Source organism: Somniosus microcephalus, chromosome 8, assembly GCF_052327205.1.
Source record: "Somniosus microcephalus isolate GS21.2 chromosome 8, FLI_Smic_1.0, whole genome shotgun sequence".
Lineage (NCBI taxonomy): Eukaryota > Metazoa > Chordata > Chondrichthyes > Squaliformes > Somniosidae > Somniosus > Somniosus microcephalus.
In genome coordinates this window covers 259,006,063-259,032,389 of record NC_140994.1, presented here as the reverse complement: position 1 = coordinate 259,032,389, position 26,327 = coordinate 259,006,063, and the positions used below count along the sequence as shown (strand labels likewise).

The following is a 26,327-nucleotide window of genomic DNA, read 5'->3' as shown; positions in this document are numbered from 1 at the left end:
GAATGCCTTTTTTTGTGGCCAACGCTCTCCGGCTGAGTTCAAAAGAAAACCAAAACTGAAAAGTGTCCAGGCTTTCCAATACTAATTTGAGGCTTCACAGACATCACACTTGCTTCAGGTGGAAGGAGAAACCCCCTCCCCCACCCCTCATCAGGAGGCTTGTTAAGAAGATGGAAGCCCATGGAATTAAGGGTAAAGTATGGATACTGAATTGGCTCAGTAACAGGAAGCAGAGGGCGGTGGTGGATGGATGTTTTTCAGACTGGGAGCTGGTTTGCAGTGGTGTTCTCCAAGGGTTAGTTTTGGATCATTATTATTTTTAATTTTTATAAACGACTAGTCTCTGGTGTAGGGAGCAGCATTATAAAGTTTGCAGATGATACAAAACTTGGCAATGTAACAGATAGTGATGAGGATAGTTGTAGACTTCAACATGGTGAAATGTGCAGAAGAATGGCAGATGGAGTTCAACGTGGAGAAGTGTGAAGTGGTGCACTTTGGGATGATTAATATTGAAAGACAGTATACAATAAATTGGAAGATTTTGAAAAGTGTAGATGAGCAGAGAGACCTTGGTGTCCATATACGCAAATCCTTAAAGGTGGCAGTGCAAGTTGATAAGGGGTTAAAAAAAACATACAGGTTACTTGAGTTTATAAATAGAGGTATAGAATATAAAAGCACGATATCATGCTAGAACTTTATAAATCACTGGTTAGGCCTCAGCTGGAGTATTGCGGACAGTTCTGGGCACCACACTTCAGGAAAGATATAAAGGCCTTAGAAAAACATAGAAGATAGGAGCAGGATTAGGCCATTCGGCCCCTCGAGCCTGCTCCGCCATTCAATGAGATCATGGCTGATCATCCAAACTCAGTAACCTGTCCCTGCCTTCTCCCCATATCCCTTGATCTCTTTAGCCTTAAGAAATATATCTAACACCTTCTTGAATATATTTAATGAATTGACCTGAATTGTCTTCTGTGGTAGAGAATTCCACAGGTTCACCACTCTTCTGGGTGAAGAAATTCCTCCTCATCTCTGTCCTAAATGGCTTACCCCTTATCCTTAGACTGTGACCCCTGGTTCTGGACTCCCCCGCCATCGGGAACATCCTTCCTGCATCTAGTCTGTCTAGTCCTGTTAGAATTTTATACGTTTCAATGAGATCCCCTCTCATTCTTCTAAACTCCAGCGAGTATAAGCCCAATCGACCCAATCTCTCCTCATACATTATTTCTGCCATCCCAGGTATCAGTCTGGTGAATCTTCGCTGCACTCCCTCCATGGCAAGAACATCCTTCCTCAAAGAGGGCGACCAAAACTGCACACAATACTCAAGGTGTGGTCTCACCAAGGCCCTGTACAACTGCAGCAAGACATCATTGTCCCTGTACTCGAACCCTCTCGCTACGAAGGCCAACATACCATTTGCCTTCTTAACCGCCTGCTGCACCTGCATACTTACCTTCAGCGACTGGTGCACAAGGACACCCAGGTCTCGTTGCACTTCCCCTTCTCCCAATCTAGTGCCATTCAGATAATAATCTGCCTTCCTGTTTTTGCCACCAAAGTGGATAACCTCGCATTTATCCATATTATACTGCATCTGCCATGCATCCGCCCAATCACCCAACCTGTCCAAATCATATTGGAGTTTCTCAGCATCCTCCTCACAGCACACACACCCACCCAGCTTTGTGTCGACTGCAAACTTGGAGATATTACATCTGGTTCCCTCGTCTAGATCATTAATACATATTGTGAATAGCTGGGATCCTAGGACTGATCCTTGCCGTACCCCACTAGTCACTGCCTGCCACTCGGAAAAAGAGCCGTTTATTCCAACTCTTTGCTTCCTGTCTGCCAACCAGTTCTTTATCCAAGTCAGTACCTTGCCCCCAATCCCATGTGCCTTAACCTTACATGCTTATCTGTTATGCGGGACCTTATCAAAAGCCTTCTGAAAGTCCAAATACACCACATCCACTGGTTCTCCCTTATCTATTCTACCAGTTACATCCTCAAAAATTCCAGTAGATTAGTCAAGCACAATTTACCTTTTGTAAATCCATGTTGACTTTGTCCGATCCTGTCACTGTTTTCCAAGTGCTCTGCTATTACATCTTTTATAATGGACTCTAGCATTTTCCCCACTACCGATGCCAGGCTTACCGGTCTATAATTCCCTGTTTTCTCTCTACCACCTTTTTTGAATAGTGGGGTAACATTAGCTACCCTCCAATCCATGAGAACTGTTCCAGAGTCTATAGAATTTTGGAAGATGACCAGCAATGCATCTACTATTTCTAGGGCCACTTCCTTAAGTACCCTAGGATGTATATTATCAGGCCCTGGGGATTTATTGGCCTTCAATCCCGTCAATTTCCCTAACGCCATTTCCCTACAAATACTGATTTCATTCAGTTCCTCTCTCTCATTAGACCCTATGTTCCCTGACATCTCTGGGTACAGAGGAGGCTTATCAGGATGTTACCAGGGCTAAGGGACTACAGTTAGGAGGAGAGGTTGGAAAAGTTAGAACTGTTCTCCTTGGAACAGAGAAGGTTAAGAAGTGACCTAATAGAGGTTTTCAAGAAGATAAGAGATTTTGATAGAGTTGATAGAGTAAAACTAATCTCTCTGGTGAATGGGTCAATAACCAGAGGTCATAGATTTAAAATCATTAGCAAAAGAGGGGAGAAGAGGGGAAATGTTTTCACTCAGAGAGTTGTTGGGATGTGGAACGCTCTACCTAAAAAGGTGGTGGAAGCTGATTTTAAAAGTGAGTTGGACAGGGACTTGAGGATGAGGAACGTACTGGGTTACAGACAAAAAGCAAGGTTGTGGGACTAGGCAGGGCTGCTCTTTCAAAGAGCCAGTACAGACACGACAGGCCGAATGGCCTCTTTCTGTGCTGTATCTTTCTATGATTCTATTTCTCGGTTCTTTGTCTGGGTTCATACAAGCAATACGAATATAGTAATGTAAAGTTTCAGTGTTATTTTACCAGGAATAAAAAGTTTTTGATTAGATTTGCTTAAGCATGTAAATGCTCTAAAATTCGAGTCAAGACTATTGAAAAATGTGGCAGATATGGTCCTATTGTTCCATACTGAAATAATGAACTTTCTTTCCCTAAAGACTGTGTATGGTATAGCTGAGATAAAAAATGTTAGTGATATGGAATGGAGTACCTTTCCAGTTCTTCCAGTGAGTATCAGGAGCAAAATAGGTCTATTTGCAGAATAAAGCTCCCTTCACTGCTGAAACAATATTGCTTAACCTTGGCATCAGACAATCCCCCCAGACTGAAGCAGTGTGACATTTTCCAATTTACTGTGTACCAGCCATCACTGTGGCTTTGCTCCAATTTCATTACTGTTGAATTATACATTGTTTTCTGCTGTAGATTTACGCCCACCATGAAGTAGATTGCGACTGCCAAAACACATTTGATTCAGAGACCATTACAACCAACAGTGATAGAAAGACAGAGGAAAGAACGTGCATTTAACTAGAACCTTTTCACACCCTCAGAATTTCCCAAAACACGTTATAGCCAATGAATTATTTCAGAAATGCAGTCGCTGTTATTATCTCGGCAAATGTGGTAGCCAGTTTGTACACATGCAAGGTCCCATAAACAGCAAATTATCTCAACAACTGGTTAATCTGTTATTGGTTGATGACACAAACTTAAACAGGACAGAAGAAGAATGCTCTGCTCCTCTTCAAATAGCACCAAGTGATCTTTTGTGTCCACTAACTGAGCAGATAGCAACTCCAATAATGCAGCATCCCATCAGTACTTCACTGAAGTGGCCATCTAGATTGTATGGTCAAGGCGGGAACCCACAACTTCTGTCTTAAAGGCAAGTGTGCTACGAATTGAGCCAAGCTGAGACTTGGAGATTTTCATTGCAGCAACTAAGCCAGGTGCAAACCTATGGTCTACTACTATGGACATACTGCAGTTTGAAACAGGCAGCTATAGTTTGGGTTCCAGCCAAGCAGAAACCTGTTTACATTTACGATAGCAAAATACTGCAGATGTTGGAAATCCGAAATAACAACAGAAAATGCTGGAAAAACTCAGCAGGTCAGGCAACATCCGTGGAGAGAAATTTGAGTTGACGTTTCGGGTTTGACCCTTCTTCAAAACTGGAGAGAAAAGGAACTAGATCGAAGGCAGGGCTGCGATCGGACAAAAGAATAAAAGAACCAAAAGAAGTAAAAGAGATTAGAAGCTAGACGAGATGGTAATAGGCTGGGATTAGGTGTAAAGTGTACTGGCAGGGCAAAAGATAGCAGCTCCTTCATGGCTGAAATGTAACTGCCATTCCCAGGAAATAGCTGGATACACAGATGTGCAGGTTTTATCCAAACAGTTAAAAACTTAAATGCTTAGAGAATAAGTGCAGGAAAATCCCTTCCCTCTAAACCTTTAAAGGGCAGTAAGGTAGGTTTTTCAAATGGTCAGGATATCCAACAAACCTCTTGAACACCTTGTAAAACAGGTTTAACATCGCACTGGATTTGTACTCCATGCAGTGTCCAATCAAAGTGGCGTGAGACAGCCACCTCCAGGGACTCCCACTCTGCTCCAAAGTCAGGTCAGACCCTGAATCCAGATTTACATTTAAGTTTAGCATTGGTGCGAAGCAGAAAATGCTAAACTTCAAGTGTAAATGCACACTGAATTCAAAAATCTCATAAGACTGTTACATTCTTTCATATTGTTTATGAGTTCTATTTCATATTAAAACCACATGTATTTATTTGAATTCATCCCCTTAGTTGGAATCATGAACTTTAAATAGACTTTAGAAAAACAAGGCTACTGTTGTTTCCTGTTTGAGTGTTTTTGTTATTGTATATCTCAAGGCTTCAAGTATTGTCACTCTCTGACCATCAGCTCTATGAATTGTGTAAAAATAGCAATATTTCTCTGTATTGCTGAAAAGCAGTTTCAGTTTCATAGTAATGGAAAATATGCAGCATAACCACAGTCAAACCAGGCTGAAAGGAAGTTTTGGCTTCTGATGTGAGACCATCTCAAGCAAATAGTCTCATACTGCTGCAGCTTGATGCTGTCTACAGTATAATGTTAACTGTTAGAAAGTGAACTTTTTAAACATTAAAATTGAAGCTTGAAAGTTTCCCAGACAACCTGGTGAACTGTCCTTAATGTTTTAATGTTATTGATTAGCTGAAATGACAATCTGCTCTTTAGTAGTGTTAAATATTTCACCTGCATTCAGATGCTGGCAAGTTGAGTTTGGCACATGAAAAGATAAAATAAAACACCTTATGTAACACCTTTCACAACCTCAGGACATCCCAAAGCGCTTTACAGCCAGTGAAGGTCTTTTGAAATGTAGTCACTGTTGCAATGTAGGAAACAGGGCAGCCAATCTGCGCACAGCAAGCTCCCACAAACAGCACTGTGATAATCTACTTTTGTGATGTTGGTTGAACGATAATTATTGGCCAGGACACCAGGGAGAAATCCCCTGTTCTTCTTTGAAAAGTGCCATGATGTCTTTTACATCCACCTGAGAGGGGAGATGAGGCCTTGGATTAACATCTCATCTGAAAGACAACACATCTGACAGTTCAGCACTCCCTCAGCACTGCACTAGAGTATCGGCCTAGATTATGTGCTTAGGTTTCTGGAATGTGGCTTGAACCAACAATTTTGTAAATTCAGAGATGAACATTGTATCACTGAGCCACAGCTGACATATGCATTTATTCTTGCCTGCGCAGCACTGTGCTTTGTCCGATTGGAAAGCAGATTAACAGAGGCATATGCAATACTCAAAACAGCTACTTTTCTTAGATGGTACCTGCAATATACCTATATGTTCTGTGGGCTCTGTATAGTGGTCTAACAAACAACTGCTAAACTTGCTCTGTAAGTCAAAGTCAGAATTTTGAACCTAGAAACCTCTTATTGAAGGTTCAACAGTCCAGCTCACATGTCTTGTAACAAACACACCGTCTGAAATTTATGAATCAGTACATAGCTACAGTGAAAGTTGTTGTTTTAGTGTTCTTTATTCTGTCAATTTATTTTCTTGACCAAAGCTTTTTAAGTTTATTAATAATTATATATTTATGTCAACGTATATTTTTACAGGTGGGGCAATTGAATACAGACTGGCGTTCTTCAGAGCCTCACATAGTCGGAAAGATCAGGTATTGTGTTTTATTTTTATTTAATCCTTTTAAATTTGGCCCTTAGACCATTTCCATACTGAAATAAGCCAAGCTTTATTTATTTTGGATATCTAATTCATTATTTAAGCATGTGGAAAGTTGTTTATTTTAGTCACCTGTAAAGCAGTGCTTTTAATTTTCTATCAAGCACTTTTGCTTTGTAACCCTAAAAAGCAGACAACCTATTTTTAAGCATTAGTGCACATATGAATAAGCAAAGTGTTGTATGAAAGTATGGGAGTCCCATGAAAGATGATTAGCAATTATATTCATGGTACATTTATACTGCGCATTTGGCTTTAGCTTTAGATGTGAGACACGTGCTGAATGAAGTCTCACATTGCTCCAGTTTCATATTCGGTTACAGCTGGTGCAAACATATTGGGCCAGAATTTCTTGCCAAAATAATGGTGAGGCTAATAGAGCTGACCTTTATTTCGGCACAAATGGCAAGCAACTTTAGGCGTGGGACAAATGCGAGGTTAAATGCAAATATTCTAAAGTTGCTGTTCGAGTTGCTCCACTTCACTGTTAGCTTCGTGAAAACAACATCTCGTTGTCTGCCTCACCATTGAGATGCATTGAATGGCGTGAAGTTGCTGTATTTGCACGGTAGATATGAACTAAACTCGTCACAGAAAGTTAGTTCTTCTCATTTCTGGTCTAAGTAGCCTTTTAATGACAAGATCATTTTTAATTATGGCCAATCAAGTTCTCTGGCACTGAAAATTAACTATTGCATTTGTGGAGTCTCATTCCTTTAGGTATTAATTGTTGTTGGAGATTTAAAAAATGTAAAATTAAAAATATTTTTTTTCAACTTTTCTTTTGTTTCTTTTATCTCTCTCTCTTAATCCAATCTTTCTTTCCCTCTCTTTATGTCTTTTTCTGTGCCTGATTTAACATTGAATTCACCCACTCTAAATTACACTTCCTTCTCAGTCCTTGCTCTGTTTATTTCACAATCCGTTAATCGGATTGGTTAAGCAGATAGACTGTTGCTTGACCTGTTCAGTCAGGTCCCAGATGCCCAGATTCCTTCACTGCCCCTTTATCAGCTTGCATTTTCAGCAACTTGCCATGCAAAAAATGTAAGAATCTAAAATGTGCAGAGGCAAGTCTGCCTCTTCTCTCTCTTAGGCAGTCCCTCTGAACCGAGGATGACTTGCTTCTACATTAAAAATGAGTTCTCAGGTGGGGCAGATGGTGGTTGAAGGGGCGGGTGGGTGGGGTGCTTGGGTTGACGTGCGCTCCTTGCACTTGGCTACCGCTTGCTCCCGGCGAAGAGACTCGAGGTGTTCGGCGCCTTCCCGGATGCTTCTCCTCCACTTTGTGCAGTCTTGGGCCAGGGATTCCCAGGTGTCGGTGGGGATGTTGCACTTTTCCAAGGAGGCTTTGAGGGTGTCCTTGAAGCGTTTCCTCCGTCCACCTGGGGCCCTCTTGCTGTGTCGGAACGCCGAGTAGAGCGCTTGTTTTGGGAGTCTCGTATTGGGCATGCGGACGACGTGACCTGTCCATCGGAGCTGATCGAGCGTGGTCAAAGCTTCAATGCTGGGGATGTTGGCTTGAGCGAGAACATGGACGTTGGTGCACCTATCCTGCCAATGGATTTGCATGCCAGGGCATCTCAGAGGCAAGTCTAACTAACAACTGATGCCATTAGATGCCTTGCTACAGCAAATTATGGACCGTTATTTAAATTTTAAAATTTAAATTACTGCATTTATGTTTTAATATTAGTAAAGAGCCATCTGTTTTATTGGCTTCTTACTAACATATAAAAAAAAATTCCCTGGTATTCTCTGCTTTTCGCCAATTTGAGAACAGTGCAGAGCTGCCAGTATTACTCGGTGTAATGGACTCACTGGTGGGGAATTTGAGTAGCTTCGTAAACATAAACAGTACGAAATGGGCGTCACAATGCCCGAAGATGTTGGTCCATAGCCAGTTTGAAATTTTGCCTTGGGCTTCATCTGCATAAAACGGGCGAGCTGCAAACACCAATTGGATGTCCCAGTGGAGCTCGGAGGACGGGAGCTAAGGACATTCGGCCGGCTCCGATGCCGAGCCAGAGTGCAGGTAGATTTTGGTGGGGGGGAGATATACCTGACAGGGTGCGAGTCTGGGTTAGCCCGCAGTACTTTTGTGGAGCCAGGAGGATCACAAAAGTGGCAGTATAGTGAGAAGATAAGAGAAAATTTGACTCCCAAGTGCATTGAAGCTGAGGAACCATCTTCAGTCGCTCATCTAGAACTATTTGGGCTTTGCATGGAGTGAGGGAGATAGTATATCTCCAGCCCAGGGTGAAGCTAACTTTATCAATATAAAATAACAAATTGGACCATCTGAGAACTTTTAAAACTTTTGAACCATGTTTTTCTCAGTAGAGAAGAGATACTGCTGCCCATTTCCTCAACATAAAACATTAATCCACCCCGGCGTAGTGCATTCCTTACTTATCAGCAGCCTAATTTGGGCCTGTTGGTTGGGCATTACATTCTACACGTAACAGTCTAGGACCAGTATCTGCAGTATAATGTCATCTGAGAAAGCAGTGAATGCTGTTAATTAACACAAATATAATTTAAAAAGGGGATTGAAAGGTGTAGGATAAAAATTTTGAAGAGCTGTATGAAAGATCATGAATGAGTCACCTGGAATGCAAAATAAACAGAGCTATGAGCATGGATTGTAAAGTTCAATTAATATTCTCCAGTTTTGCTCGAATGATCTTATGGGGTTTGACAATCTCACACATCTTGAAATTGAGGTATGAAATGTGTTTTAAATCCGTCTTTAACATTTTAATGAATACATTAATCCCTCTATTTTAAAAGAGTTAATGCCTACAGTAAAGTAATGGAGAGAGGATTTCAGAGGAATATATTAAGCAATCTTTACCTATTTTCCTACAGCGTAATATCAAGGCCTTCTCTGCAGTTTGCCTGACAGTTTACCTGCACTTGCTTGTTGTCTTTGTGAGATTAAGTAACCTGAGAAGACGATACAGCAAATTGTTCAAGGTCCTTAAAGAAAATAGGCTTTATGCATAAAATACATTTTTTTGTTCTATAATTTCTTATATTCTTAAGAAGTAGAATAGGCAACCTAAAAATCAAGCACAACATTTTGAGAGTTTTTTCAATTACAATTTATACAGTATACACAATAAAACATTTCTCAGTTTTCTTACATTTCAGCAAATCTAATCCCTAGTATTCAATAGTAGAACTACTATAAATGAAACCCGTTTTCCATAAATGACTTGATTAAAGGGAATATATGATAAAATTAGACACTTTGAAAAGTACAAATGAAATTTAGTTTACAATACGTTTAACATTCATTAAACAAATAGATATACTTTGAAGTCTTTGATAAAAGTGCATGGGATAATTTAAAAGGTGAGAGTTAGCAGAAGGTTCTATTAATAGCTTAAAATTTCACTTTATCTGCTTTTTATTGATGTAGGAAGCTATTTCATAATTGCAATCTTTCATACTCATTTCTTTTTAGTTCCCAGTGTTTGGAAGAAAATCTAGCCCAGGATGAAGTTAAACGAGAATTCAACAGACGACACACAGCTATCACATCAGCAGCAGGTCAGTGTTAGAGTTACGGGGCACGGGGTAGGGGTGTGAGGGGTAGTGGGGGGGGGGTGGTTGTGGCGAAGCGGGTAACAGATATTTACTTGTATGCTGGGAGGGGAGTACACTTCATTCATGGTTATTCACATCAAGCAACATTTGACATTTTTACATGTCCTCAGTCAAAGCTGCAGTGCTGAAACAATCCACATATTGAGCTGTGTCATACCACTGCTGCTAAGTGTCTCTCATGTGCTAGCTGGAACTTAGGGCTGGCCTATTTCCAAATCAGTAAACTGAAATGCTCAGATAGATCAGAGAGAGAAATTAAAAATTCAGAAAGGAATCCAAGTTTTATATTGAAGCAGATAAAATTTATTGTGGAGAAATATTTAAAATCAATCTTACAAAAACTTTAAAAAAAAATAAGATTTAAAGTAGAAAATCACCTACATAATGATTATCCTGGAGTTAATGGTTACGACAATGGTAGAATGAACATAATAACAATATGATGCCTTTTATGATGCTTGCAAAATATATCATTTAGTTAATGACTACTAAAATGGATCACACTGTTTTCTATTGTGTTTATTTTTATAAGACTGATAATAAAGTATAAACAGAGTATGACACAGAAACAAATTATATATTTGAAAAGTCAAAACAGTACAAGCATATAACAAATGCCGTGTTGTTAATAAGAATGTAATTAAATGTTGCTGCACTGATGATGTAGCAGTAATCCTTTTTGTATTGTAATGGTTTTCTCTGTACAAGTTAACTTGGTTATAGGTTTACCTCTTCCCTCTTCCAAAAGCCAGGTTTTGCCTGCAGCCATCAGTAGATTGTATGTGGGCTGCTATCATCAAAGGCGATTATCTGCTGTTTGTAATTGTTTGCAAGAAATTCAAAAGTTTCAAATTAGTTTGTCAAACTTTTGGTGTTACTATCAGTTAAATTTTATAAAGTGTAATTATATCATTATATTTCCACCTTAATTTTATTGTTGCACTGACTTAATAAAAGCACATAATAAGCACTTGATGAAACTTCAAACTCAAATTTAAAACATTTCTGAAATCATTATTTCCTGTAATAAGAACTCAACGTTTCGTTCTTCTTACTGCTTCCTCAATTTTCATTTATATTATTATCATTCCCATATGCTCAAAGTACACAGATTGATGGACAGAGGCATTTAAAAGTAAATTACAACCTATAGTGAAAGCCCAAGATAAATGCACAAAACCGTGATTCTAATTGCAATCTTACGATTAAACATATGCTGGTCACCTCTTCTAAAAGACAGATTGGAAGTTTTACCATAAGTGGTATTTTCGTGAAAGGAAAAGGTCAGTTAGAATATGAAATAATCAATATGAAGATGCAGTAAATGCCCTTTGGACAAGTATAGCGCCGAATGGATAAGGCCAGTTGTTCTGCTTTCATTAGAGGTTTAAAATCTAATGCTATTCTCTAACCACTAATTTTGTACCTGTAGCACAAAAAAATCCAGCACTGAATGCCACAGTGTGGGAACCTATAACTCTGTTTCACTTCTTATCCAGTTCCCAAAAGTACAGGTTTGACAGTGCATTAACATTCAGAATAGCTGCAGCTGACCCTGCAAGAATGCTCTCTTGTCAATCTATTCATCAGTAATAGGCTCGGCACACTTTGATCTAGTAAACTTACACTGGTTACTGAGGATGGAAATTGCTCATGGTGTTATTTATTTGTCTTTATTGTGTGTTATTTTAAAGCATTTATTAACCTATTTAAAGTGAGCGGATTAACACCTTTCAGATGAAATGTTAAACCAAAGCCCTGTCTGCCTGTTCAGGTAAAATATCCCATGGCATTATTTGAAAAAGAGCTGGGGAATTTTCCTGGTGTTATCTCACTTTTCTGTTTGTGTGACTTTCCACTGCATAAATTAGCTGCTACAACTGCCTATATAACAGTGACAACATTTCACAATTAATCTATTGACCGTGAAGAGCTTTGGGACATCCTGATAATTGTTTTCTTCCTTTCTTTCTTCCTTCCTCTCTTTCTTTCCTTTCCTTTTCTTTTCTTTCCTTCTGCAATGCAGCAAAGAATGCATTTATTACAAACATTGCTGTGGGCAATTTCATCCCCCCAAGTTGATTCCATGGGCTGGAGTTTCATGGGGAAGGTGGGTTGGGGGCGGGTGGAGCTCCGATGTGGCAGGGTCTGATTTGCATCTGAAGCATTTGTACCCCGCCCACAGCCAGCCAGATGGAGAGGCTGGCTGGCTGCGGGCGGGTTAGGCCTGCGACACTAGGTCACACAGAGGAGTGAGGGAGGGATCAGGTGGGGGCCGGTGCCGGTCTCCGGGGGACTGGCGGGGTTGCGGGGGGGGGTGGGGAGATGAGGAAGATCGGGGCCACTGCAGGATCGTGGCCGACCTCAAGAACATGAGGTGGGGGGTAGGGTGGAAGGGATGATCAGATCAGGACCAGCCACCAGTGGATTGGGGCTGGCCTCAAGATCATCGGTTGGGGGGGAGGGGGTTGTCGAGGATTGGGTGCATGGTAAGATCAGATCAGGGCTGACCAGCAGAGGATCGAGTGGGGCTGGCCTCAGGATGATTGAGGAGGGAGGGAGTGGCAGTCCGGAAGGTGATCAGAGGCCTCGTGCGGGGGGTCTCCGAATGCGAGAGGTATGCTAGGCAGGGACCCTGGATCCAGGAGGTAGTTATATAGCAGTCTTCACCTTGCTATAACTGCCAGGTTTTACAAAGTGTGTAAAACCCGACCAAATAGAGTTAAAAACAAAATGGTGTTTAAAGAAGAAGCTTCCAGCCTCATTGTAATATTTAAATTGACAACTGGCCCCTGGCAGCAGGTTGGCTGCCCGCTCCCAACCTGCCTCCGTTAAAACCGGAAGTGGACGAATTGGAGGCGGGTTCAGGTCGGGATTCCGATTTTTGAAAATGTAACTACCCTCACCCTCCCAAACCTACCCGTTTTTTAAGGTAAAAATTCCCCCCTATGTGTGGACAGGGAAACAAGTCACACTCTCGGAGTACCCTCACCACCCAACATATTATTCACAGCCTTTGCTTTCTGTTATGGAAACATTGTCCTCAGGTGGGCAAGGGACATAACCAAAGTTCTGAGCATCCATATGTTGTGTTATTGGAGGGTGTACATCAGTGAGAAACCAATGTATTGGAAGACAATTTCTTTGCCCTGTATCTTCCTATATTTATTCTCAGTATTGTTAGTGATGTTTACTTTCTATGGTGTGGAGATAAGGTCTATTAACCTTGCGCTGTGCAAATTATTTAAAAATTTTAAATATGTTCCCAAAAAGCAGTAGGTATCAAAAAACGCATTTTAAAACCATAATTATGGATTTTATGACATTTTAGAACGTTTTAGATTCTACTTTTACTTTAATGGGTCAAAGATGATAAATGGGCAGTTCAGATCAAGGGAGACTAGAAATTGGGTCGTGCCCAAATTGGGACATGATCCTTGCGCAGATCGTGCTGCGCACACGTAATGAGGCTGGCGGCAGTACCACGCGAAAGTGGAACCAGTGGCCTAATTTGAACCGGGTGCCAACCCCAGGAAGAAGAAAGATCGTCCGGCTCTGAGGGGAGGGGAGGAGGGGAGGGGAAGGGGAGGGGAGGAGGGGAGGGGGAGGGGAGGGAGGGGAGAGGGGGAGGGGGGGAGGGGAGGGGAGGGGAGGGGGAGGAGGGGACGGGGAGGGAGGGGGGAGGAGGGGAGAAGGGAGGGGGGAGGAGGGGAGAAGGGAGGGGGAGGAGAGGAGGAGGGGAGGGGAGAGGAGGGGAGGGGGAGGAGGGGGGGAGAGAGGAGGGGGGGAGGGGGGACAAGCAAGAGGAGGGAGTGAGATGGATGTCAGTGGACCACAAACTTAACCATCCAGCTCCGCAATAAGGCAAGTACAATTTTTTTTAAATTTGCTTTCTGGAGGCAGCCTGGTTTGGCTTCCAAATGCCTGAGAATACTGATCATGCAACATGCCGCATGCTGCGGTCAGTTCTAACGAATTCTCTAAAGGGGCCTGACAGCTGTTAGTGCCTCTATTTGCATACGCAAGGAGCCTAAGGCTAGTTTCAAGCACCGGCCCTAAACACCGACACAGGAGACTTTACCAATAAGGTGGACGGGGTACTTCTGGCACGGAACGTGCGTGCGTACGCTGACCGCCATATTGAACACTTAGGCAACTGTTTTACTCCTGGAAATCAGGCGCGGCACTGCCAAATCTCTCGGCCGGATATGATATGAACATGATTAATTGGAGCACCAGGGCACACTAATATTCTCCATTACTTAATTTGAGTTGCTTGTTACTCTGTCCAAAGTCAATTGGCAACTAATTTTAAATTCCCTCAAGAGAATTTTAGTATTTCCTACAAAGACATTCCACTCACAACAAATGAATTTTCCAAGTTATCACAGAAACAGTTGAATTTTTATTTAACCCTATAACTTGAAATTACATTTTTTCCCCCAAGTACAACATTGGCCGTGGCAGTACAATAAGTCTGTGCTTTTCAATTCCTGCATAGCAAGCATTAAATTGCTTGCTACTGCCATAAAATGATAAATGCAAGGATTTATTACAGTACAGCAGTTTTGGTTACTGTGTCAAATTGAAGCAGTAAGCATGAATTTTACTTTTGCGCAGAAGATGATGATGGAGTTCAATTTTGTTCTGTTGTTGAGGAGGAAGAGATGCAACAATAAATTATCACATTGCCTTTTCATCAGTGGAACCTGCGTTCATTTCCAACCCAATAAGTTGGTATGAATCGAACAGGCTCGAAGGGCCGAATGGCCTACTACTGCTCCTATCTTTTATGAATGTGTCCTCTCTAGATTTCTTCTACAGGCACTAAGTGAAATTACTTTGGTCAATTTTGACCCAGCTATAGTGGGCATGAATAAGAACATAAGAACATAAGAAATAGGAGTAGGCCAATCGACCCCTCAAGCCTGCTCCGCCATTCTGAGCAGGGAGACAGAGGAAAGGGAAACAAGGATAAAAGCAAAAGATAGAAAGGAGAAAAACAAAAGTGGCAGTCAGAGAAATCAACGGTTTAAATCAAACATGACCACAGTAAATAATAATTCTAATAGGTCTAAGAGCGTTAAAAAAACAAGCCTGAAGGCTTTGTGTCTTAATGTGAGGAGCATTTGTAATAAGGTGGATGAATTGGCTGCGCAAATAGAAGTAAACAAATACGATTTGGTTGGGATTACGGAAACGTGGCTCAAGGAAGGCCAGGACTGGGAACTCAACATCCAGGGGTATTCGATATTCAGGAAAGATAGGCAAAAAGGAAAGGGAGGTGGGGTAGCATTACTGGTTAAAGAAGTGATCAACAGAATTGTAATGAAGGATATTAGCTCTGATGAGGTGGAATCTGTATGGGTAGAATTGAGAAATACTAAGGGGAAAAAAACGTTAGTGGGAGTGGTTTATAGACCTCCAAACAGTAAGGCAGAGGTTGGGGATGGCATTAAAAGAGAAATTAAAGAAGCGTGCAATAAGGGCACTGCAGTCATCATGGGTGACTTTAATCTACATATAGATTGGGCCAACCAAATGAGTAACAATACTGTGGAGGAGGAATTCCTGGAGTGTTTACGGGATGGTTTCCTGGACCAATATGTCGAGGAACCAACCAGAGATCAGGCCATCTTAGACTGGGTATTATGTAACGAGAAAGGATTAATTAGCAATCTTGTTGTAAGAGGCCCCTTGGGTCGGAGCGATCATAATATGATCGAATTCTTCATTAAGATGGAGAATGAAGTAGTTGACTCGGAGACTAGGGTCCTCAATTTAAATAAAGGAAACTATGATGGTCTGAGGAGCGAGTTGGGTAGGATTGATTGGGGAATGGCACTCAAAGGGTAGATGGTGGAAAGGCAACGGCAAACATTCAAAGACTGAATGGATGAACTACAGAATTTGTTCATCCCAGTTTGGCATAAAAATAAAACAAGAAAGGTGACCCAACCGTGGCTAACAAGGGAAATTAGGGATAGCATAAGGTCCAAGGAGAGGGCATATAAATTGGCCAGAAAAAGCAATAATCCTGAGGATTGGGAGCAGTTTAGGATTCAACAAAGGAGGACAAAGGGATTAATTAAGAAAGGGAAAATAGAATATCAGAGTAAGCTTGCAGAGAACATAAAAACTGACTGTAAAAGCTTTTATAGATATATGAAGAGAAAAAGATTGGTGAAGTCAAGTGTAGGTCCCTTGCAGTCAGAATCGGGGGAATTTATAATGGGGAGCAAAGAAATGGCAGACCAACTAAATACATATTTTGGTTCTGTCTTCAAAAAGGAGGATACAAATAACCTCCCAGAGATGCCGGGGAACATAGGGTCTGATGAAAGGGTGGAACTGAAAGAAATCAGTATTTGTAGGGAAATGGTGTTAGGAAAATTGATGGGACTGAAGGCCGATAAATCCCCAGGGCCTGATAATCTACATCACAGGGTACTTAAGGAAGTGGCCCTAGAAATAGTAGATGCATTGCTGGTCATCTTCCAGAACTCGATGGACTCTGGAACGGTACCCATGGATTGGCGGGTAGCTAATGTTACCCCACTATTCAAAAAAGGTGGTACAGAAAAGGCAGGGAATTATAGGCCGGTAAGCTGGACATCGGTAGTGGGGTAAATGCTAGAGTCCATTATAAAAGATGTAATAGCAGAGCACTTGGAAAGCAGTGACTGGATCGGACAAAGTCAACATGGATTTACAAAAGGTAAATCATGCTTGACTAACCTACTGGAATTTTTTGAGGATGTAACTGGTAAAATAGATAAAGGAGAACCAGTGGATGTGGTGTATTTGGACTTTCAGAAGGCTTTCGATAAGGTCCCGCATAAGAGATTAGCATGCAAATTTAAGGCACATGGGATTGGGGGCAAGGTATTGACTTGGATAGAGAACTGGTTGGCGGACAGAAAGCAAAGAGTTGGAATAAACGGGTCGTTTTCCGAGTGGCAGGCAGTGACTAGTGGGGTACCGCAAGGATCGGTCCTAGGACCCCAGCTGTTCACAATATATATTAATGATCTGGACGAGGGAATTGGATGTAATATCTCCAAATTTGCAGATGACACAAAGCTGGGTGGGAGGGTACGCTGTGAGGAGGATGTCGTGAAACTCCAGCACGATTTGGACAGGTTGGGTGATTGGGCAGAAACATGCCAAATGCACTATAATGTGGATAAATGTGAGGTTATCCACTTTGGTGGCAAAAACAGGAAGGAAGATTATTATTTGAATGGTAATAGATTGGGAGAAGGGGAAGTGCAAAGAGACCTGGGTGTTCTTGTGCACCAGTCGCTGAAGGTAAGCATGCAGGTGCAGCAGGCGGTTAAGAAGGCAAATGGTATGTTGGCCTTCGTAGCAAGAGGGTTCGAGTACAAGAACAAGGATGTCTTGCTGCAGTACCTGAGGAAGGGCGTTCTTGCCATGGAAGGAGTGCAGCGAAGATTCACCAGGCTGATACCTGGGATGGCAGGAATGACGTATGAGGAGAGATTGTGTCGATTGGGCTTATACTCACTGGAGTTTAGAAGATTGAGAGGGGATCTCATTGAAACCTATAAAATTCTGTCAGGCCTGGACAGACTAGATGCAGGGAGGATGTTTCTGATGGTCGGGGAGTCCAGAACCAGGGGTCATAGTCTAAGGATAAGGGGTAAGCCATTTAGGACTGAAATGAGGAGGAATTTCTTCACCCAGAGTGGTGAACCTGTGGAATTCTGTGCCACAGAGGGCGGTGGAGGCCAGTTCATTAAGTATATTCAAGAAAGAGTTGGATATATTTCTTAAGGTTAAAGGGATCAAGTGATATGGGGAGAAGGCAGGGACCGGGTACTGAATTTGGATGATCAGCCATGATCTCATTGAATGGCGGAGCAGGCTCGAAGGGCCGAATGGCCTACTCCTGCTCTTATCTTCTATGTTTCTATGTTTCTATTCAATAAGATCATGGCTGATCTGATCCTAACCTCCAATCTACTTTCACTCTCCATCCCACCCGAACCCATGTGACCTCCCGGGAGAGGTGAAAAATGAGATAAAAAACCTGTAAAGTCTGTGGGTTGTATAGCGAAGTAATACACAGACTACAAGAGTAACTTAAACAGGACTTTACTATTCGAAGGTCAGGGCGAATCTGCCCAATAAATCCTGACACAGCACTTATATACTGGTGTGGTCACCGTCGGTATTACAGTATACAGCAGCCAAGATAAAGTAGTGCCACACCTAAAATAGTTCTCTTAAAGGTGAACGGTTACATACGATAGTTCTCTTAAAGGTAGAACAGTTACATACGCTACAATCCTCCCTTTTTAGCTTACAACATACTTATTCCCCATTAACCATATCATTAGAACATATATACAAATTATGTAAAACAGTTCACAGGTTCAGTCTCTCTGGAGGTCTCCTGACTCTGTCCGGATAACGCCTCGGTGGTGTAGTAGTTTTCGGCGGGGTAGTAGGTTCTTCCGGCAAGGCCGATTCAGCTTGAAGGACAGTGTCAGGATCATCTGATTCCAGTATTGCCAGATCGGAGGTAGGTGCTCTGGGTATCTCTGTTTCTACATTAGCCGTGTAAGGTTGTGGAGTAGGTTGGCTCTTTGTGGATGACCCTATGATCTGGTCAACATGGCGCCTTATTATGCTGTCACCAATGTCCACTGTATACAGCAGCGGCCCTAGCCTTTTTACAATAGTTCCCGGCTGCCATTTCTCGGTACGGTAGTCCCGGGCCAAAACTTGTTGACCTGTCTGAAAAGATCTAGTTGGCCTTTCATTCATGCCCTGGAATTGCCGGTTCTCTACGTCCCTTCTGACGTTTGGCTTAATCAAATCCAGCCGGCATCTTAGTCTTCTATTGAAAAACATCATGGCGGGAGTTTGATTTGTGACCGCATGTGTTGCATTCCTGTACGCCAACAAGAAGCTATCTACCTTATGTTGTAAGTTGATGTTCTCATTACCCATGGCCTTTATGGCCTTCTTAAAGGTCTGGACAAACCTTTCAGCTAAGCCATTGGTGGCGGGATGGTATGGGGCTGACGTGTAGTGCTTGACCCAATTGCTTTTTAAAAACTTTCTGCATTCTTCGGACACAAATTGTGGTCCATTATCAGAACAGACCTGTTCCGGCAGCCCATTCCTGGCAAACATGGTCCTTAATACTGTGATGGTTTTTTCCGTGGTGGTGGAGGACATCTTTATTACCTCCGGCCACTTGGAGTGTGCATCCACCGCTATTAGAAACATTGAGTCCATAAATGGACCAGCAAAGTCGATGTGTACCCTTTGCCAAGGAGATGAGGGCCACTCCCATGGATGCAGAGGAGCTTGTGGTGGCGCGTTTTGGACCTTCTGGCATCCTAGACAACTCTTGGTTATTTCCTCAATGTCTCCATCAATACCTGGCCACCACACAAACGTTCTTGCTAGGTTCTTCATTTTCACTCCACCCAGATGCCCCTCGTGAAGTTCCTTTAGCACCTTATGCTGAAGTTTGGGTGGGATCACCACTCTCGATCCACACATCAAGGTTCCTCGGCACACTGACAGCTGTTCTTTCCGTTGCGAAAATGCTGGCAGTGTTGGTTCGCCATGTGCTGGCCATCCCTCCACTGTTAGATCGTAGACCCGTGAGAGAGTCGGGTCATTTCTTGTTTCATTCTCGATCATCGAATTGGTTAGTGGTAGACATTCTACTATGGATGAGTGGAACATTTCTACCGGGTCCATTGTAGCCGCCTCTTCTACTACCGGCAACGGTAGGCGCGATAACCCATCAGCATTTCCATGCTGTTTGGAGCTTTTGTATTCAATGTCATATTGGTGTGCCCCAAGTAACACGGACCACCTCTGTAACCTTTGCACTGTCATAGTGGAAACGGCCTTGTTAGGGTTGAATATGGACACCAACGGCTGGTGGTCTGTCAGTAATGTGAACTTCTTGCCCTGCAGGTAATGATTGAATTTCTTTACTCCCCACACAAGGCTGAGGGCCTCCCTGTCTATCTGAGCGTAATTTCGCTCCGCGGAGGTCAACGATCGGGACGCAAATGCGACTGGCCTTTCCGAGCCATTTGGTAACTTGTGTGAAAGTACTGCTCCAATTCCATAAGGGGAAGCATCACAGGCTAGACGAAGAGGTAACGTTGGGTTGAAATGAGCCAACACTTCCTCAAGGGAATCAACGCCTTGCTTCTGCGAAAGGCCTTTTTACAGTCCTCGCTCCACTTCCATGGCACTTCTTTCCGTAACAGAGCATTCAGCGGATGTAGCACCGTGGATAAATTTGGCAGAAACTTGTGATAATAATTAATCAACCCCAGAAACGATCTCAACTGTGAAATGTTTTCCGGAGCGGGGGCCTTCACGACAGCTTCTATCTTGTCAGGCGACTTGTGCAGCCCCTCTTGGTCAATGACATGACCGCAGTACGAGATCCGTTTCTGGAAGAACTCACATTTCTGGCGATTAACTCGAAGGCCATATTCCTTCAACCTGGTGAGCACCAGTTTCAAATTTGTGAGGTGTTCCTCCTCGTCTTCTCCCGTAATCAGGATATCGTCCAAGTAACACTGCGTGCTTGGAACACCTTGTAAGACCTGTTCCATTGCCCTCTGCCAAATTGCTGGAGCCGAAGCTACTCCAAAAACCAGTCTATTGTAACGATACAAGCCTCTGTGCGTGTTGATTGTGAGATACTGGCGCGACTCTTCCTCGACTTCCATTTGTAAGTATGCCTGTGCCAGGCCTATCTTGGTGAAGTGTTGCCCGCCAGACAATGAAGCAAAGATATCCTCAATCCGCGGAAGCGGGTATTGTACCGTGTGCAGCACTGGATTAACTGTGATCTTGAAATCTCCGCAGATGCGGACCTTCCCCAGTCCCCCTGGCTTGTTACTTGATGAAGACTTCATGACGGGAACAATGGGCATGGCCCACTCACTCCAGTCCACCTTAGACAGTACCCCTGAACATTCAAGCTCTTCCAGTTCTGCCTCCACAGCAGGTCATATCGTGTAAGGTACCGATCTGGCTTTGAAAAATTTTGGGCTTGCATGTTCTGCAATCTTGATTTTTGCTTTAATTCCTCTCAGTGTTCCCAGTCCTTGCTGGAATACCTCTTTAGCTTCGTCCAATATTCTGGACAACCGTTCAGGTTTGACCTCTTCCTTCCCGGAATCTACCGTCATTATGTTTAGTGAATGCCAGTCTATCTTTATTTTCCTGATCCACTCCCGTCCCAGAAGTGGTGGACTTCCCTCGGGCAGCACATACAAGTCCATCCTTTGGTGATCTTTGTCTTTGTATCTCACCTTGACTTCTATCTTTCCGATGGGGTATACTTTGTGCCCCGTGTATGTCTGCAATACTATCTCCGCATCCCGTAGGGGAATATGTTTGAATAGCTTTTTGTAATCATGCTTATTCATGACCGTCACCGCCGATCCGGTGTCCACTTCCACCTTCACTTGGACTTTTGCAATCTGTAGTGTGATCCAGATAGTTTGTCGGTCAGCTTCTTTACTCACATTATGAATCCTCAGACTACCCAGTGCCTTGCTGTTGGAGTCTGAGCCCGAATTCTGTTCATCTGGACTCTTCCCAGTCACCTCATGTACCTTTCTGTACTTCTTCTGCGGTGACTTATTATTGTTGTTCTTCTTTCCTGACCGGCATACCTTAGCTATGTGGCCAAGCTTGCCACATTTCCTACAGTCCTGGTTTTTAACCCAGCATTGGTTCTGGTCGTGTGTTGTCTTCCCACAACGAGAACATTTCATTGTACCCGAAGTCATTTGATCCACACTGAGTACCGCTGTCTTCCGCTGCATTTCCGCCGTGCCTCTCACTGCGGCTTCGTGCGATGCTGCAATAAGGACAGCCTTATCAAGTGTAAGATCATTCTCTTCGAGTAGTCGTTTTTGCGTTCCTTCCTTTGACAATCCACACACGAACTTGTCTCGCAATGCCTCTGTCAGATTTCCTCTAAACTGGCAGTATTTCGCTAGTCTACGCAGCTCGACCAAGTACTCCGCGTTGCTTTCCTCTTTTCGTTGCGTTCTCCCGTAAAATTTAGATCGTTCCGCTAACATCAGCGGTGCGGGGTTAAAATGATCCTTCAGGACAGCAACAATATTATTGAAGGTTTGATCCGCCGGTTTAGCTGGTGATAGAAGATGCTTCAATAACCCGTATGTCTTCGCGCCCATCGAGTTTAGCAAGGTTATAGCTTTATCATCATCTTCTATTTTATTGGCCTCACAATATATCTCGATATGTTCTATGTACGTGGGCCAATCTTCCACCTCGGCATCGAAGTTGTTGATGTTACCATGCTTAGGCATCTTCACTATCTCTCACTATCTTTCTGCGAAACAACAGGATTTCTCTTTAACTTTTTAACTTTTTCTTTTTTTTTTCCAAAAATGGCGGGTTCCCGCGCTTGTCTTCTTCCCCTCCTACTGGCAAAATGGCGGTTTCCCGCACTTGTCTTCTTCCCCCCTACTGGCAAAATGGCGGTTTCCCGCTCCTGACTTCTTCCTCTGGTGGGAGGGGTAAGCTTTGCCCTCAGGCAACGACCGCTGGTTTACGGGGTTTGTAGCCTGTGCGCCGGCTTCAGTTTATTCTGAAGCGCGCGCTAGAAAAGCCGATCGCGTTCCTTGTCCCCCCCCCTTCTTTTCGGCAGGGGCAACCGGCGCTGGGGACAACCAGTTGGCGTCGGACAGATCCAGCTCCTGGTCCTTCACGGCAGCTGCTGCAAGCCGCTGGCCGGAACCTCGCTCGGTCTCTCTCTCGGGCTCTGTCTCTCCCGTTTGCGCGGCTCTCGCTCGCTCTCTCTCGGGCTCTGTCTCTCCCGTTCGCGCGGCTCTCGCTCGGGCTCTGTCTCTCCCGCTCGCGCGGCTCTCAATCGCGCCTCCCAGCCCTCTCGCAGTCCGGTGCTTCCCTCCCCGGCTGCGGCTGAGTTCTCCGCGATTTATTCATTTTTATCTCTTCCCGCGCCTTACGATCCGGTCGCAGCGCTTCGTGGCCTCAGTCACTGTCTGGCCTTTTTCACCCCAATCGCGCCTCCCAGCTTCTCGCAGTCCGGTGCTTTCCTCCCCGGCTGTGGCTGAGTTCTCCGTGGCTTATTTATGTTTATATCTTCCCGCGCCTTACGATCCCGGTTGCAGCGCCTCGTGGTCGCGGTATTTGTCCGGCCTTTTTCCCCTCGACCGTGGTCGAGTGCACCGCCCTTATCCTCCGTTTATTTGTTTCTATTTTCCCTTTACTCACAGTCACCGTGGCCGACTTGCTTCTCGTGTTGATCGGCTCACTCACCACCGTGGCAGAAAGGACAATCCGTGCCTGTTGCTGATGGGAGACTTCGTGTTTGAAATCTTCCTCCTTTCTTGGTCTGCTGACTCGAGTTTTCACTCAGCAAAACGACGAGGGCGGGTGCCTCTTCTCGACGCTCGTTTACTTCTTCAGAAGTATTGTTGCCGCAGGGTAAGATCGAACTCGTCGCCACTGTAAAGTCTGTGGGTTGTATAGCGAAGTAATACACAGACTACAAGAGTAACTTAAACAGGACTTTACTATTCGAAGGTCAGGGCGAATCTGCCCAATAAATCCTGACACAGCACTTATATACTGGTGTGGTCACCGTCGGTATTACAGTATACAGCAGCCAAGATAAAGTAGTGCCACACCTAAAATAGTTCTCTTAAAGGTGAACAGTTACATACGATAGTTCTCTTAAAGGTAGAACAGTTACATACACTACAAAACCCAATGGCCAATTTGGGAGAAAAAATCTGGGAAATTCCTCTCCGACCCATCTAGGCAATCGAAACTCATCCAGGAGATCACTCTGTCCCTGTATTTCCTGCAGTACTTACCTTCTGTAAGAGGTGATCTCCACCCCAGCCAGGAACAGGCCCAATTTACTCTTGAAGGACTCCTAGCTGGCAGTCTGTTCCCGAGGTCTGCACTAATCCCTGTGAATAGAACCATCTCCTGAAATCTAACACAGAATTAGAACACAAGAAGTAGGAGCAGGACCAGGCTACATGGCCCCTGGGCCCGCTCCGCCACCCACAGGGCAATGACCGATCCGAACCTAGCCTCATGTCCGATTTCCTACCCGCTCCCCGTAACCCCTAATTCCCCTTACTTCTAGGAAACTGTCTATTTCTGTTTTAAATTTATTTAATGATGTAGCTGCCACAGCTCTCTGGGGCAGCAGATTCCACAGACCTACCACCCTCTGAGTGAAGAAGTTTCTCCTCATCTCAGTTTTGAAAGAGCAGCCCCTTATTCTAAGATTATGCCCCCTAGTTCTAGTTTCACCCATCATTGGAAACATCCTCACCGCATCCACCCGATCAAGCCCCATCACAATCTTATATGTTTCAATAAGATCGCCTCTCATTCTTCTGAACTCCAATGAGTAGAGTCCCAATCTACTCAACCTCTCCTCATATATCAACCCCCTCATCCCCGGGATTAACCGAGTGAACCTTCTTTGTACTGCCTCGAGAGCAAGTATGTCTTTTCTTAAGTATGGACACCAAAACTGTATGCAATATTCCAGGTGTAGTCTCACCAATACCTTGTACAACTGCAGCAATACCTTCCTGTTTTTATATTCCATCCCCCTAGCAATAAAAGCCAACATTCCATTGGCCTTCTTGATCACCTGCTGCACCTGCATACTAACATTTTGTGTTTCGTGCACCAGGACCCCCAGATCTCTTTGTACTGCAGTACTTTCCAGTTTCTTGCGATTAAGATAATAACTTGCTCTATGATTTTTCCTGCCAAAGTGTATAACCTCACACTTTCCAGTGTTATATTCCATCTGCCAAATCTCTGCCCACTTACTTAGCCTGTCTATGTCCCTTTGCAGGTTTTTTATGTCCTCCTCACTCACTACTTTCCCTCCCATCTTTGTATCATCTGCAAACTTTGATATGTTACACTTGGTCCCTTCCTCCAAATCGTTAATATAGATTGTAAAAAGTTGGGGTCCCAGCACTGACCCCTGCGGAACACCACTAGTTACTGATTGCCAGTCTGAGAATGAACCATTTATCCCAACTCTGCTTTCTATTAGATAGCCAATCCTCCACCCATGCCAGAGTATTACCCCCAATCCCGTGGTTTTTTATCTTGAGCAATAATGCTGAGTAAATATGCTCTTGATTCTGAACAAATTGGCAGGTGTGTGAGATGGAAAGGTTTAATAATTACAATAAAATGTACGTTTGGAAATAAAAGAAAACAGACAATGGTAACAATGGCTGGAATTTTAATCTGGCGGCGAGTCGGGAGCGGTGACAGGCGGCTAGAAATCAGTCGGGAAACCCGGGAGAATGGGTTTCTCGCAGGCCCTGCCAAATTTAAAGGCAGGACCTGATTAGCATTTGAAAGCTTTGTTTCCAGCCTGCAGCCAGTCAGAGGGGGAGGCTGGCTGGCTGCGGGTGGTAGGCCTGCGGCACTCAGCTGCGGAGAGGAGGGAGGAATGGGTTGGGGGGGTGGGGAGGTGGTCAGGAGCCCGAGGAGCATCGGGGGTGAGGTGGTTGGGACTCGAGATCTAGAGGAGCATTGGGGTGTGTTTGGGGGCTGAAAGAGCATCGTGGCTGGAGGTGGGGAGGCCGGGAAGGCGATCGGGGGTCGGAGGGAGGATCGGAGACCTTGGGTGGGAGGTCAGGGGGTAGATCGGAAGCCTCATGGGGGGGGGGAGCAGAGGCCATGTGGGGGAATTTGGAGGCTGGGAGATGGGACCATAGGCCTCGCTGGGGGGATCAGAGACCTCATGAGGGGTATCAGAGGCCTTGGGGTGGGTGTCGGATCGTGATGCGTGGGTGAGGCAGGAACACTGGATCCAGGAGGTAAATAAAGACACTTACCTCCTGGATGCAGCAGTCTCCCCCATCCCTTTAGTTGGCGGGTTCCCTGAGGCTCGGGAAACTCGACCAGCTAGAGTTACATTTGTGATGGTGGATCGCCATGAGCCACGCCAGCCTCATCATTATAATATTTAAATAGGCAACCCGCTTCCTGGGAGTGGATTCGGCCCTCCATCTTGCCTCTGGATAAACCGGAATTGGGTGTGTTGGAGGTGGGCTGGGGTCAGGATTCACTTTTTTAACATTTTAACCTCGCACCTGACCCCAACCCACCTGGTTTGGGGGGTTTTAATTACACCCAATATATTAAAAGATTAAACCATTTTAAAAAGCAAAAAAAAAATAGAAGATAAGACGTAAAGGTTGAAGACACCAATACATCAGAGGTTCAGGACACATATTTAAATGCAAAATGTTACCAATCCTGTTAAATACCAATTTAACTATTATACAAACATCTATATTGTGTAGATGACTGCAACATTAGACTAAAAATTAATTATTAACTATTTACTTTAGTAACATTGTGAGAGACTAA

At 43.9% G+C, this 26,327-nt stretch overlaps 1 protein-coding gene across 11 annotated transcripts in view; it reads left to right on the top strand.

Annotated features, from left to right (window-relative positions):
- The window catches only part of LOC147114292 (protocadherin alpha-C2-like), a 308,165-nt gene that overhangs the window by 133,381 nt on the left and 148,457 nt on the right, over positions 1–26,327 (top strand). For all 11 annotated transcript variants that reach the window (XR_015079398.1, XR_015079397.1, XM_085995968.1 and 8 more), the window contains exons 2-3: positions 6,146–6,204; positions 9,742–9,827. Coding sequence is in view for 9 of the 11 variants with exons in the window: in XM_085995968.1 (XP_085852094.1) it covers positions 6,146–6,204; positions 9,742–9,827 (145 nt within the window). In the remaining 2 variants the exon portion in view is untranslated. The remainder of the gene's footprint in view (positions 1–6,145; positions 6,205–9,741; positions 9,828–26,327) is intronic.